The sequence below is a fragment of the Mycteria americana genome, chromosome 18 (assembly GCF_035582795.1).
Source record: "Mycteria americana isolate JAX WOST 10 ecotype Jacksonville Zoo and Gardens chromosome 18, USCA_MyAme_1.0, whole genome shotgun sequence".
NCBI classification, from domain to species: domain Eukaryota; kingdom Metazoa; phylum Chordata; class Aves; order Ciconiiformes; family Ciconiidae; genus Mycteria; species Mycteria americana.
Genome location: NC_134382.1, coordinates 8,874,424 through 8,889,328, shown reverse-complemented (window position 1 = coordinate 8,889,328; position 14,905 = coordinate 8,874,424). Strand labels below are relative to the sequence as shown.

Here is a 14,905-nt window from a genome sequence, read left to right as displayed (position 1 = left end):
GGGTTTACCTTTAGTACGCTGCTTTTGGATTTGACGTAGAGGCTTGTGAAAGAACCGTATTTCAAAAAACACTCGGCATGGGGTTGGGGTAATATATAGTCTGGAAAATTATTCACTTGCACCAAATAGTGGTTAAAGCAGCTCTTACATTATAAAGATGGCTCGGTCTTGTACTTTTTGAAAACAGCCTTTGCATGGTACTTTTCTACTGCTGCCCTACCACAATACAGCAAACATTTTAGGGAAACGTCTGGTTTATTCCAAAGGAATTTACACTAATATGAACTTCTAGGAAATAAGTAAATGAGTATCCGCGCTTCTGATTTTTACCAAAGCTGATTCTGAAATTCAGCTTTAGGTTATTTGGGTGTTAAATCTAACCCAACCCAATAATTTAGGGGTTTAATCTGATCCATTTTCATAGCTCAAAAAAATCCACTGAAACTATAACAGCCTCAAGTGAATATTTTGACAAAGATTATCCACAGGAGCCAGAGGCTGCAACATAAGACCTTCCTACAACACCAAGGGATTAGGAAGAAGTAATAAATATGCCTGTAACTACAATATATTCCACAAAGTTAAAAATTTCTTTAAAGGATTTGCCACCTCTTTGCTAACGAACAAAGATAGTAGAAGAACACAATAGTTTTGTTTGTTTTAAATATTGCTTGCAATATGTAACAAACAGTATGCTTGTGTATAATTGTGTCATTAAAGGTATACACCACACACGCAAGCACGTACGTATACATACACACACGCATGGCACACTAGCCCTACAGGCTGCAGTTGCCACTTCCACCAAGAGTTATTTTACAGGATGGACTCAGCAGATAATATTTTTTCAGTCAGACAGTTGGAAAACACAATACAGCTGGATCCATATTTCAGCTACTGTTTGTACATTCATTTTAATGCTCAGGAAAATATATATTTTATTAAGTTTTTCTGCAAAACAAAGAAACAAAAATGAAATCCCTTTTTCTCATGTCTTAATTATTACTATTTATTTTCTTTACACTTTGATTGGAGTATTTAACACCTGCCTTTGGAATTATGGATAGAAAGCCCAGGAGTCTCTGAACACACAGTTGTGCCAAAAAAAAAACCAAACCAAAAACCAAACAAAAAAAAGGAAGAAGAGTGTCACTTAGAGGATAGAAATATTTGTTGTAACAACATATTTTCTCCAATCAGTGTTCACTACTTTATCTCTAAGGCACACACTCTGTCTTTAGGATCTCATTACATCCAGATTTGCCTCTGTCAGTCCACGTTCTTGCTGAGCCCGTAAGTACTAGTTCAGAGAGCACGCTGCCTTTTTACATTACCTCCCTACCACTGACAGGCATCTGGGAGAACTGACGCCACGACTGATCTCCTCTGATATCTCCTCACATGAAGTGCAAGCATATGCTTTGCCATTGCCTGCCAAGGTATCAGGTACATCCTCCTACAGCATCTCCGTTCAGAGCAGTGCAAGGCTGCAAGTCTGCCACTGCAGGGCACTAGGCATGATGGAGCTGGAGGCCGCTGAAAACATCTGCATGTGGAAGTCTATTCGCCGCTGGTCTGAAAGCCTCTTCTGCCTTCAGTAGACAGGGCAGCGTGCTTTACTTCAGGTCTTTCTGATGGATCAGCAGCACGGGGTGAGGGGGCTGCCTGCCCTCACGCACCGCTCCTTGGCCTTATGATATTGTGAGTAGAGGGGACTCCCTCCACCTCCACCCAAGTCACATCAGTTATTTGCTTCCCTTTCTTTCAGGATGGCTTTGCAGGTAGCCAAACACATCAGCCTGACTAGCGCTTCTCAACTAAAATGCAAACAAAAAGGAAGTAAAGGAGGGAGGTGGGAATGGGAAGGGAAGCAAGCATATCCTTAGACAAAGATCTGAATCCTCTCCCGGATAGCCTGCCGGCAGATGGGGCAGACAGTAAGGGCTGTGCTGCAGTCTGGGCAAGAGCCATGTCCACACTGGAAGACCAGTTTGATTTGGTCATCGATGCAAATAGGGCAGGTGATGCGCTCTTCCATCTGCCGGTAGCGGTTCTGCAGCTCCTCCATGACCTTCCTCTGATCTGTGGATTCAGAGCTTGGGCTGCACTCCACCTCGGTGCTGTCTGCAGGGGCGGAGAGCAGGAAGAGAGTTAGTCACTAGTGTGCTCTGCCTCATGCAGTGTCTCTTTAATTAGACTATGCCCCTCAAGAGAAGCAATTAGTTTAGTCTGAACTCTCTTCACTGAGCCTTATCCAGGGATTCCTCAGATAAAGAGCCTGAGATGATGCTTTTTACAGACTGGCCAGTGTTGCTTTCCTCCGTTTAGTTGCTCAGGTGGTTTGTGTGTGCATGTGTTTTTGTCTGAGCTTGGCTGGTTGTTGTTTTTTTTTTTTTTAAAGGAAACAAAATGTTGTCTAAAGTGTCCTGCTTTGGTGTTCTGGAATATGCTGCTGCTACCTTCAAGTGAAAACATTCAAAGCTGGTTGTGATGTTCTGCCATACTAGTCCGGGAATCCTTACAGTGCTATCAGTGCTATGTTCTCTCAACCTCCTGTTCACATTTGGGATTCAAATTTCTGGCTAAGTCTTTCAGGACACACATAGTAAAACAAGAATAAACCATTTGACATCACTTACATTGACTTTTGCATACATGAAGCTACACAAAGAGAGTCATTTGGTCAACTCCATGAAATGAAAGCACCCCAAATCCTGGAAAACTGCCAGGTTAGGTAAATAGACAAGTCCTGGTTTCAGCTTAATACAGCCACTGTTAATCTTCTGCTCCTCAATCTTTGATTAGGTAGCTTTACACTTCAGTATACATGTCCCTTTCCCCAACATTCTGGAATTAGTTGCACTTCAGCAGTGCAAGAAGTTATTTCAAATCCATAAAGGTGAAGCAAGTTTGGGGACGGGGAGCTGGCTAAAGGCAAACACTGAAGACATCACTGATAGGGAAGTCCTGCTGATATTCTCAAGAGACCTTGATGTTCCTCCTCCAGCGGAAATCTGCATGCAAATGTCTCATTTGGAATTCTCATCACTATTTTGTTGCCAGTCTGTAGCAAAGACAAATGCTCCTGCCTACTGTCAGGTAAGCTTGCTATTTTTGGCATTATGGAGCTCCAAAGATGATTTCTGCCTTTGCCAGCTGTGTATGTCCAATGCCACGTGGCAGATTCTTGGTTCCCCCTATGCTTTTGTCTAGGCATCAAGTCACAAGACTGTAGCCTGACTCCAACAAAGGAGTCCACAGTGCTAAGCCATGAGCAGCAGGACATGGAATTCATTTTCATGTGCACTTGCCCTAAGAATGATCTCAGCTAGAAAGACATCAATTCTCACAACCGCTATGGAAAAAGCTTCAGTGGGCAACCTGCATTAATTCTCAGGCAAGTGCAAACCTGCTACTAGCTTGCTGACATGCACACCATTGCCCATTCTGGATGCTGAGTAATGTGGACAGAAGACAATCTGTTTAAAACTGGGCTAAAGAGCTTTATCGAAACAATCCAGCTCAATGATTCCTGGATAGCTGGCTAATGCCAGCCCTGCACGGGCACTATAATTTCAGCCAAGAGAGAAGCAAGGCTTTCACAAGACGTAATTTTTCCTTTCTCACAAATTTTCACTGTTAAATCACTGCATGTGAAAATGGTTAGACTGACAACATGGAGAACATGATATGTGCTTTCAATACACAAAATAAGCCAGGCCCAGGACAAGCTTCCTCAAATGTCCTGTCCTGTCTGTGCAGCTTAAGCTTGGCCCATGACACCTGAGAGAATCTACCTTTTCCTCTCTAAAGGTGGTCAATGCAACAGGCACACACACACACACACCAAAAAAACCCAAAAACCCAACACAACAACAACAAAAAAATCAACTCCCTTTCTCATGCTTATTTAACTGAAAATCATTGATGCTGCTCAAACTAATGCTGTGCAGGACCCTTCCCACAGCACTTAACAGTAGGAACGGCAAACATACCTTGTTTCAACTTTTTGGTTATTGTCACTTGACATTTGATGCACTTCTTCATTCTCCTGGAGCATTCTACCATGAATGATACAAGAAGAGATTACAATTAAGCCCACTGATGCCAGAATTATGAGGAAGACAACAGACTCAAGAACATCAGCTTTGAACAACCTGAGACCTCCCTAGATGATTAAGAGATTGTTTCTGCATGGAAATGAGGACACCACCTTCTTTTTGAGCTACGTCCTAGTCGCTTGGGTTAGTCTTTCCTACACCAGCAGCAAATACAACACCTTTAAGTCCTCAATGCTCTGTGCTACTGGAACTGCTGCACTGTGGATCAAAACAGCCCTTTGCTCTGAGGGAAAAGGATGCAGCTCTGGCACACAGGCCTTGCCAAATTCCCTGTGGTCAGATTGTGAGTGCCTTGTGAGATAACAAACTTGCTGACATGGTTGAACAGGCTGCCATTAAAACAATTGAAATGCAAACCAGTAACAAAAGCCAGAGAAGAGGGAAATCCTTCTCAGGAGGTTTTTGATGGATAAAGCACTGCCAGCTAGAATTGAAACATCTGGCTTGCTTTCTGACTTATCCAGGGCATCTATAAGCACAAGCAAAGCTGCCTGGGGTCCCATCAGCAGGTGGTCAGAACACTCTGTGCTTTTCATAGATAGCTTTGGACATCTTATCTAAGATGGTGGTGCTGAAATCATGCTTGGGTTGTTTCAGGACACAAACAGCACAAAAGCTTTGTGTCTAAAGAGAGCTTGATTTATGAGAGTGCAGCTAGGGAAGCTATGTGGTGGAACAGGGAAGAAAAATTTAAAAAAAGGAAAAACAAAAAAACAAACAAAAAAAAAAAAACAAAAAAAAAAACCAGAACGGACTTACCTTCACAGACAATACTGTGCTGGCACGGGAAGAAATGGATGAGCAAGGCCAGCTCTGAGCAGACCAGGCACTCTGTGGGGACTGCCACACTAGAGACACTAAGGTTGGTCATTGTGTTGGGGGTGGTGTGCACACGGCGAAGGCTGCAGGTGATGGCTGAGCTGTCTGAAGAAATCTGCTGTTCCCTGCAACCATGAACACATAATAAAATTTGAGCCACATACTCCAGGTCCTCCTTCAGCAACCAGATAACATTGTATTGATCCCTGGCAAACACTCCACATGGAGACAGAGCAGCAGATGCTCAGGTAGCATAAACTTGTGAACCTTCACTGCCCTAGTGGGACCAGCTCAGCCTCTAGTAGCCGTGATTCCAACTGGATCTATCTAAAAAGAAAGGGAAAGAGCAGGGATGACTAATATTTACACAAGTTGAAACTGCTCTTTCGGAGGGCAACAGTAAGGTATTGACAGTACAACCATCTGCTGGGAGGAGTCAGCTTTTAGGAGCCATTTCAAAAGTGCAGCCCTAAGGATCCTCTGTATTTACATGTTCCTGAAAAGTGCCTGGGGTGGTTGACTGTGAGTTTGCTTTTTACATAACACAGGCTCGGATTTGGACTTCTGTCCTGGCATTATGAGCCCCAGATACAAAGCCCTCAGCATCCAATCCATCCATTACTTTTCCTGCGAGCCGGTCATCTGCTAGCTAGACCTACTACCTAAACTGCAAGACTGATTAATGATTGAACGGAAGGGACAAGGATGGTCATTTACTAGCAAATGTCTTCAGTACTGCCAAGAAATCCCTGGCCCAATTGTGATGAGGTGCTTTTTGGTCTTTTGATACAAAGTCAGTAGGTTTCTGGGAGGAAACTGCTATCTAGCTTCCTACCAAAGTGGCAGTAGCTTCATTATAAATGCATATAAACCCCAGATACTCTTCCTGTTCTACACCTATTAGTTTCAGTCAGACTAACCAAGCAGCTTAAGGTCTAGCTAACTATCCTGTCCTGACGGCTCCTGTGTGCGATGCTAGGACACACCATGGTGTACTTAGGCCTATGATCTAGCACGCAGCACTCAGTCTACAGCGGCTGCCTTAACTCTGCAGACACCCCCCCAAATCCTCCAGTCAAACCTCAACACAGAAGCGGAAACTAGTACACTGTTATGAGAAATGTCAAGTCTGAAAGAACTGGCATTCTTTAAGCAAAAAAACCCTTAATCCAACATATACTCCACTGACAAAATTCCTATGGAAGATGTTTAAAGGGACACATTTCACCTGTTATTTACAGTGGACCAGAAGCATGGCCAATTACAGTGGCTGCTGCATGGTTACTCCTCCAGCGGTAACGTGACTGTGGGTTTGTGCCCTCAGATCAAACAGAACTCTGCTTTCATGTTTGCAAAGTCAAAATCCAAACAAATGTTTCTTAGAACCTGAGATAAAGCCATCTTTGACTTGCTACTCTCCCTTTGGCATTTTCTCAGCTATTTCTCTTATCGGTTGAAAAACAAACATTTATCTAGCTCTGGAATAAATTCTGCAGATTCTGGTGCCCACTCTTTTGTTGCACTTCCTCTCTGTTTAGACTTCAAATATCTGTAACTGCAGAATCCAATGAAAGTAAAACAGAACCCAGAATTACTCTGCAAGAGAGAAGTTGCTCTTGGCTTCAGTGGCCAGTCTTCTCTGACTGCCTCAGGGCTCTCTGTAAGTCAAGAGGCCGAGTTTGCACCGAGCAGTATTAACCTGCTTTTCCCAACTCTTTCAAATGGCAGTATGCACCCTTAAATAACCCCTCCAGAAACACAGGCTCAGCAACCAGCTCCAGATGAAACAGGAGGTGCTCAGGCTGACATCCAAAGTGTTTCAAAGATGCTTCATCCCTCCTGGAACCACAGCTGCGTGCAGTGACACCACACTGCTGCGGGAGCACTCTGCATTTTGCAAGGAAGTACAGTGTAGCTAGTTTCCAGAGGACACAGTTTACCTGAATTTCTGTGAGAAGTCTTTGACGATCTGGACAATCCTTCCATCTGTAATGAGGTCTAAAGGAGACTTTCCCCGATGGTTTGCATAATTAATATCTGCTCCTTCTTGTGCTAAGTAACATGCAATTGCAGTTCCAACATTCAGCTCTACATTTCCAAGAAAGCCAGAAGCCTGCAGCTAAAAGATGTTAAGAAACACTCTCTGTTAATAGAAAAAGTTTCTGTTATGTGACTTTGATCTGAATCAAGTTCTAAACAGTCTTAATCCTTGTACTTACAACTTGAAAGTGCAATTTAGCATTCTTTTTTGAAAACACAAAAAGATCCTTCAGCAGGTAAATAGCAGATTCAAATCTTGCATTCCAGGAACAAGAGTGCATAAGACTGGTCCTAACTGGTGCTAATCATTACTAATCATAGTAACAGGCATTCACTTCTTCAGGCAGTGAAAACAAAGTACACTGAAGACACCACCGTACATACCAATTAATGAACAGCTGGTGTGGAGCCCTAAGCGACAGCTATTTAAAAAGCCAAGTTTTTGCGTATATTATCCAAACTAATTTGAAGTCAACAAACATTTTCCACTGCCTTAAAAGACCAGGGCATGTAGATCAGGGCAAGTAAAATTAGACATGAAGGAGTCTACAGCATCTAGATATAATGTTACTGTAAACAGTATTGAGAATGACATGCACAGATCCCTGGTGTTTCTTCAAGACTTCCTGCATCCAGAACTAGCTATCGGCTGTCCCTAGCACAAGCTAAGACCCGACAGCTAGCAAAGCTGTTATGCAGACTTTCAGTGAGACGATAAAACCCATCCTTGCTGTGACTCCTCTGCTCAAATTGCAGGCAGAGAAATTCAAAAGAAAGAAGCAATTGCTGAGCTGGTGTGGGGTGTCTCTGGGGAATGTCAGTGGCTCAATAAGCCTGAGGACCTGAGGCCGGAGCATCTTTGGCCATACACTTGAGCCATCAACTCATGGTATCAACACTGGCAGCTTGGTAACAAGCAGAATGGAAGAGCAGCAATGCACTAGGCTTTTTCAAGCACCAACAGGTAGAAAGGAGGAATGGGTGGTTTGGCACACAGCATGCAGCCCTTCTGAATGTCAGTTTAATTTATTCTGATCATTTCAAATTACAATAAAAATAAAAAATCTATGCCAGATTTTCCAGCGTACTAAATTATCCCTACAATGGAATCATTCTCACTCCATCCATAAAGTATAACCAGCGTTTGCACTCTTGGTTTGCACTGCAAATCTGGTGTGTGCACATGTTGGGATTTACATGGATGGCAGAACACTTTGAAGGGCCAATTTAATATCTTTGCCAAAAAGCCAGACTAAGCTTCCAGTCTTTGGCATATCATGCACTGATTTCTAGATCAAAGGCCTTTCCTGAAAGGCCTTATATATCCATGAACACAGAGCAACATAGCGAAATCCAGTTCAGGCTTTGTAGCAACGTAGCCTTCATCCATCAGCCTGATATGTCTCACCTCTCACATTCCGCTCTACATCTGCAGATAACTGGGGTGTTTGTGGTTAGCTATCCTCATATTTTCCATGCCATCAGACAGAAATGAATTGCTGTGGTTCTGGGGCATGAATTAAACCCAGGACTCTTGGCTCTGCAACCAGATTCATGACCTTTCCCATGTCAAGGAAGCAGCACACAATGCTAATAAAAATGTCGGGGGAGACAGTATGAATTGTTGTCTGACTGTGAAGTTTCATGCTATAAATTCAAGCATACCCTCAGAGGCCTCAGAGGATCTGTTCTTGCTTTCCCACAAGCAAGAAGGTTTGTTTCCACGCTCCCCATCTGCATTGGCTTTACACAATTTCCCTGCCTTCCTTTGCCCCCTTCAATCCCACTATCTACTGTCATTCTAACATCAAGCATTTTCTTGCCCTTAGTGCTGGAATTTCTCCTACTCCCAGCTCACCTTGGAAAGGAGAGACAACCCCATCTCCCCTTCATGCTTCTCCATCATGACGGACATTAGCTGCTGCCGTTCCAAGGCAATGTGCATGGCTGTGTCCCCATCCTCATCTTCAGCATTGACATCACTGCCTTCGCTGACCAGCAGTTGCACCATCCCTACGTGTCCCTGGATGACAGCCAGGTGCAGCGGTGTCTTGTTACGGTTGTTCTTGAGGTTGACATCACAGCGACCCTTGAAGAGAAGGATTGCATCAGAGTGAGCTGTTGCTGCTGAGTTTGGCTGAAGAAGAGTGCTGCAGCTGTGGTGCTTCTTGAGGCCCCAAGTCTCAAGTCCATCTTTGTCAGGACAGCAGTATAGAACCTCCAAGAGAGCTACGTGACCCAGCCCTCTGTTTCTTAGCCATATGGTCCACACACCTCAAATACCAAGAAAAGGAGGATCGGAAGCCAAGTGCCCAACCGACACACAGATAACATTTTCCTGGTGATGACTTGGATATGACAACTCATCACTTCCCTGACAGAAACAAATCCTGGAACTACTCCAAGCAAACAGTCATGGACTAGCTCCTCTAAAGCAATATTGATTCCTTGCTGCCTGTTGCGCTTTGATTTCCCTTCTTCAAAGCAAAGAGGAGAAAAACCTGTTCAAATCTGAATCATTCTGCCCCTCTGCCAAACCTGCAGGGGAAGGCAGCAGCAAGGATTAGAGACAGAGAGCCTTTAAAGATACGGCTATGCTAATGCAGGGATTATGCCAGAAATAAAGCAATCTTAGTACTAAGTACTTAGTGCTCACAGACATCGCTCCTCCACAGCACTCATTTACAAATCCATTAAAGCCTTGTTGTAAGGGTTTGGATCTACTTGTAAAGATGGAGAAACGCAGGCAACGAACCACTAAGAAACAAAACCCAGGAGTGCTGACATGTAGTTGTCACCTTCATTGCCACTATCACGTGAAAGCAGAGACAGAGGCTAGCTTTGACTCCACAAAAAACAACAGCAAAATGCCAGTTAGATTGCCATCCTTCAGTTTGTCATTTTCATTGCTAAAGAACGCTGCTCACCAGGGGCAGGTCTAGCACTTACTTAAGACTGAAGAAAGATAAATAACCTGGAGTAAACATGTCAAAATATTTTGTTCTGCATTCAAATGAAATACATGCCTTCAGATATTCTTTCATGAAAATGAAGAGTGAGAAAGCCACCATAGAACAACCAGTAGCTGGGGAGCTTCAGCGTACACCAGACATGAAGGAAACTGAGCTCTGACCTGCACCTATGAGGCAGGGAAGGTTCTCACTACAGATCTACACACTCCTTAATGAGCAGGTTACCAGCTATTCTGCAGTCTTTTCCCTTCATACCCATCACTTCACTGCACATTTCCCAGCAAGCTCCAGTTCCAACCCACTTTGTTCTAGCCTGCAAGATACCCTTCTCCTCTACTGCCAAAGCAAAATACCCCCAGGAATGTCAGCTCCTGTTCTTCAAAGTCTGGCGAACAATGCCAGCTCTTCAAAGAGACAGAGACATTCTTGTGAGTCCCAGCATTAACTCAGTAGTGCTTAGGAAATGTGGGGGTTTGGGAGCGGGACAGATGGGAGGTTTTGTTGGTGGTGGTTTTGTTTTATTTCTTACCTCTTTGATGAGAATTTCTGCCACTTCTTTGTGATTATTGAGAGCAGCAAGGTGCAGGGCAGTGAAGCCATCTTCCTTTTTGGAGTCAACCAGCTGCCGAGCTCTTGCTAGAATCTTCTTTATGGCTCTACAGTGTTGAAGGTTAACAGAGGTGGAAGAGTTACTTTATCAGGAAGGAAAACAATGCAGAAGAGACAGGCCTGCCCCTTCTGCTCAGTAGTTATGAATGTTCGTGTTTTAATAGGCAGCACCATGAGCTGGCACCTGTGATGCAGAGCACTCCCTCTAGCTCACAGATTGAATTACAAGAATAAAACAAAAGCCCTCAGTTATCATTTAATAAAGTAAGGTAAACTCACACTGCTATGAAAATAATGAGCAGATTTATCCTTGGAAGAATTCCAGAGGCTCTCAGTTAGAAACAGTCTTTTCAAGTACTGTTTACTACAGACCTCCTCCTGTCCTTCCATGTGTGAACCCAAACATCCAAGGAGACTATCCAGAAGCAGACAGATTTCCCAGCCAAGCTAGGGAGGTATGAGAAAGATGGGATGGGGAAAGCAGGCAGCAGTTTCCTGTGAATGCATGAAGGAGGGCAACAGCTATACCTAGCCATATCTAAACCCAAGAAATGTATAACCAACCATTTCCTTCCAAGCTATCTAGAACTACATCTGCTAACTTCTTACTGTTAAGACAGCAAGCACGAGTTAACATCTGTAAAAGCAGTAAAAATGAAAAAAGGTCACTTACAGCTTGTTGCCTTTTAGAGCAGAATAGTGGAGCAGGTTGAAGCCTTGACCATTCTGGACAGTGAAGTCTATGTTGGGTACTTCAGTGAGAATCTCAATAACGACTTTGTAATCTGCAGTGATAGCATAATGCAGGGGGGTGTCTCCCTGGGAATCCTAGACAAGGATACCAAAGCAGAATACAGGTTACCTACTTCAGAGTGTCAAATGATACAGCTCACCCGGAGGGCCAGTTCAAGACAAGAAGATCTACAGCATCACCAGGTCACATGAACTCTAGGCCAAACATCCAAACATCACTGGCACCCATAGCAGTTTCATAGCCTTTGTGAAATCATTTCCCCAGGGCTTGAAACCAGCTGCTGAGTAGAGAGGTGCTAACATTCCTAACTAGCTTCGAGAGACTGACCCAGCACAGTGTGGTCCCACCATCATACAAGCACACCCTAAAAATGGGCTGGGTCCAATTCACCATCACTGCCCTTCAAGTTCCTAAATGCCAGTCTTGAAAATCTCACCACTCCTTATTGCTGGGAACAGGAGTGTTTCAACACCACACGCTAGCAGCAGGTCAGCTCTCACTGGAAGCCCGAGTCCAGCACAGCAGAGAGTGCTACTGGATTGAGCGGAGCAGACTCACGATGATGAAGGGACAGACCCAAACCGGGAATTTCAGACTACTGAAGTTAGAGGAATGCTTCCGCTGTGCAAGGCACAGTAGTGCATTTTAAGAGAATGACCTTCAAATTCTACAAAGCAACAAACGGTATAAGACATAAAGGAGCACCTCCCTGCCTCAAAGAAACAAACACTCCCCCCCCAAATCTCACAAAACCCAAAACTTACTGGGAGGTTGACATCGCAGTTGAGCTCACAGAGGGTCCGCACCACCTCTGTGAATCCTTGACTGACAGCAACATACAACGCTGTACACTTTGCATTGTTTAACAGGTCTGCACTGGCTCCTTTACCAATAAGCACACGGGCAACCTCAGCTTGGTTTCTGATTTAAAAGCAAGGAGTAAGACAGATTAGATTCAATCCTGTGCAGACAGTAAATTCTTCCTCCTAGCAAGGCAACAGAACTTCTTGGGTTTTGTATCTTCTTGACCTCATCCCACTTCCTCTTCGTATTAAAAAAACCAAAACCAACCCCACCAACAAAACCTTCCTCATATGTACTCTAGAATCTGCTCTCTCTTTGCTTTATGTCAACAGGAATCTCCCGCTTTTAATGATGAATTCTTCCCTGGTAACTGACAACACAATTCAACCTTTCACCTTGTTCTGGAAAACATACGCACTTACAGAAACCAACCAACCAAACCAACCCGCCATCACCCTGAAAAAAATCAAATCACCAAAACCTCCTTATCACTTGTTCTGATTCCCCCCAAAATTTCTCGCATGGAAACTGACCTAGCTGTGGAGGTTAAATTACTGCACTAAGAAATGCACTTGTGGCCCTGAAGCTCAAAGGCCAATTTCTAACATAAGGTAGAATCAGAGAAAACCCTCCATCAGCCACACACCCTTCATGCAGACTGCCCATTTATATCTAGAAATGTCCTTTTGCAGCCCTTTAGGTCTTGTATCAGAGATAGCAAGAAGAAAGATATCCTACCCAAAAGCTGCGTAGTGCAGTGCTGTATCCCCCTCTTCATCCCTTAGGTTGACAGAGGCATGTGCCTGCAGCAAAATCTTCACAACATCCAGATGCCCCTGATAGGAGGCAATCTGCAGGGCAGTTCTGCCCTGGTTCTTTGTGTCGACCTACAGGAAGGGCAGAGACCCAGCAAACAGCTTGATTAGGAAAGACCTTGCCTTGTGTTCAGGCCTTAGCTCTGATCTAGAGCAGGCCTAGCAGGATAGAAGTCACGAGCTGCAGAACAGTTGCAGGCTCAGAAATGCAAATCAGAATCTGTGCCCTGTTGGCTCCGCTTTATGTACATCAACTACAAGGCTGACCTTGTCCCAGAATATTTCTAAACGGGAAGGGGACAGCACATTTAGTGAAGAAGAGAGAAGCAAATGAACAGAGCTGGAAGCCAGGGCTCTAATTGCAGCTCTGATGCCAAATCCCTCTATGCCTGCAAGCAGAATACTTCTTGACATCTCTGCCAACAATTCCTTTCCCAAAAGGAAAATGCGTGAGGAGATCAAATTAGCTTTGCATAAGGCTTTGAAGATGCCAAGTCCCCATTGTTCTATGTTACTCCAGGTACTTTACTGGGCACAATGGCTGGAGGGGGTATCACAGCGTTGAAGTGCTGCAATGAGACTTTTTGAGAATTAAAGGGACTGAAGAACAAAGAGAGGCTGTTTGAAAGGCAAGGGGAAAAAAAAAAAAGGAAAACAAGCTACTAAAATCAGTGGGAGGCTAAGGAGAAGAGATGAAGGAGATAGCAAAACCTCAGCAGACTGGCAAGGAGAAGAAAGTTTTTTTTCCCCTGCAATTGGTTCTACACAGCAGTCAGGAGAGCAGGACAGGCAAGACTTCCCTTGATTCACTCAAAAAGATGGGTAAGTCATTTAGGCACAGAGGCGTTAGAGGCCACTGTGTTGTTCTTCTATTTACACAAGAAAGACACCACAATGCTGATAAGGTGGAAAGGCCTTGGCAATTCCATCTTGCACTACTAAGTGAGCCTCAAATCCAGCCTCCTCTTGCTGTATATAACACTCTAATAGAAATAACTAATTTATTAGTATAAATATTAGAATAGAAATAGAAATCTAATAAAAATAACTAACAACATAATGGATTCCTGACTCTTGGCAATTTCTTATCTGGGATAAATTCGACAATTGCAGGTATTTGTCTATTCCTCCCATCTCGAGAGGCCCCATTAACTTTGTAAGTAAAGAACTAGAATAAATACCAGACAACTAATCACTAGATCAACTTCACAGGGGGTTTCCTTCAGAATTGATCCTAGTTTTCCTGGTTCACGCATCCAGCTGCTCCGGCCAGCCATGCAGACATAGCCTCAACAAAACTTATGTTTTGTTACCGGTGGTTTCCAAGGACACTGCTGAAATACTTTGTTCTCTGGTTCTCCTTTTTTAACCTGTTTATAAACCCTGTACCCCTCACTGAAGGAGCTTGAACCCTCAAACAGTCTGCTTGAAAGAGCAGTGATTTGAGTAGATGTGATCCTAACAGTTTGGCACTCTGCAAGCACATAAATTGTTCAGCAACAAGTCAAGCCCAGTTCCCTGCTCCAGTCAGACATGAGATAAGACACTGCACAGACATGTACAGCATCAGGATCTGGGCACCTTTTCTCTCTCCTGGTTCCAACAGCACCATTTTGCAAGGTCATCTAAGGACAGACACATTCAGCCAGACACAACCCGTGGCTTTCTTTTCAAACAGAGGCTACATACTCAGACATCTTGCTACTGTTTTCATATAGATAAATCCCTCTCCCCCTAATTCTCCAGGTGCAGTGTCCATACAGGAAATCTCGGAAAAGCCAGCTTTGGAAATGTGCTGTAAGGACTTAACTCTACTTCAGATTTAATGCCACAAACCGGAGCCATAAAATACGCACATCTAACATAGAAATTTAATCCTAAATTGCAGCAAAATAATTTTCCAGCTGTTAGGAGCTAATACTAGGTCTGAAAAACCTATTATTTTTCTCCCATCCTTTTCCCCACTCGACT

General features: G+C 43.8%; 1 protein-coding gene across 1 annotated transcript in view; it reads right to left on the bottom strand.

The window, feature by feature from the left end:
- Positions 1-992: 992 nt before the first annotated feature.
- MIB2 (MIB E3 ubiquitin protein ligase 2) overlaps positions 993-14,905 on the bottom strand; it is a 52,696-nt gene continuing 38,783 nt past the window's right edge. The window contains exons 12-20 of the mRNA XM_075520867.1: positions 12,858-13,006; positions 12,080-12,236; positions 11,235-11,389; positions 10,482-10,608; positions 8,839-9,069; positions 6,881-7,059; positions 4,881-5,065; positions 3,996-4,061; positions 993-2,124 (exon numbers count right to left, since the gene is read on the bottom strand). Of these exons, the coding sequence (XP_075376982.1) occupies positions 1,883-2,124; positions 3,996-4,061; positions 4,881-5,065; positions 6,881-7,059; positions 8,839-9,069; positions 10,482-10,608; positions 11,235-11,389; positions 12,080-12,236; positions 12,858-13,006 (1,491 nt within the window). The 3' untranslated portion in view covers positions 993-1,882. The remainder of the gene's footprint in view (positions 2,125-3,995; positions 4,062-4,880; positions 5,066-6,880; positions 7,060-8,838; positions 9,070-10,481; positions 10,609-11,234; positions 11,390-12,079; positions 12,237-12,857; positions 13,007-14,905) is intronic.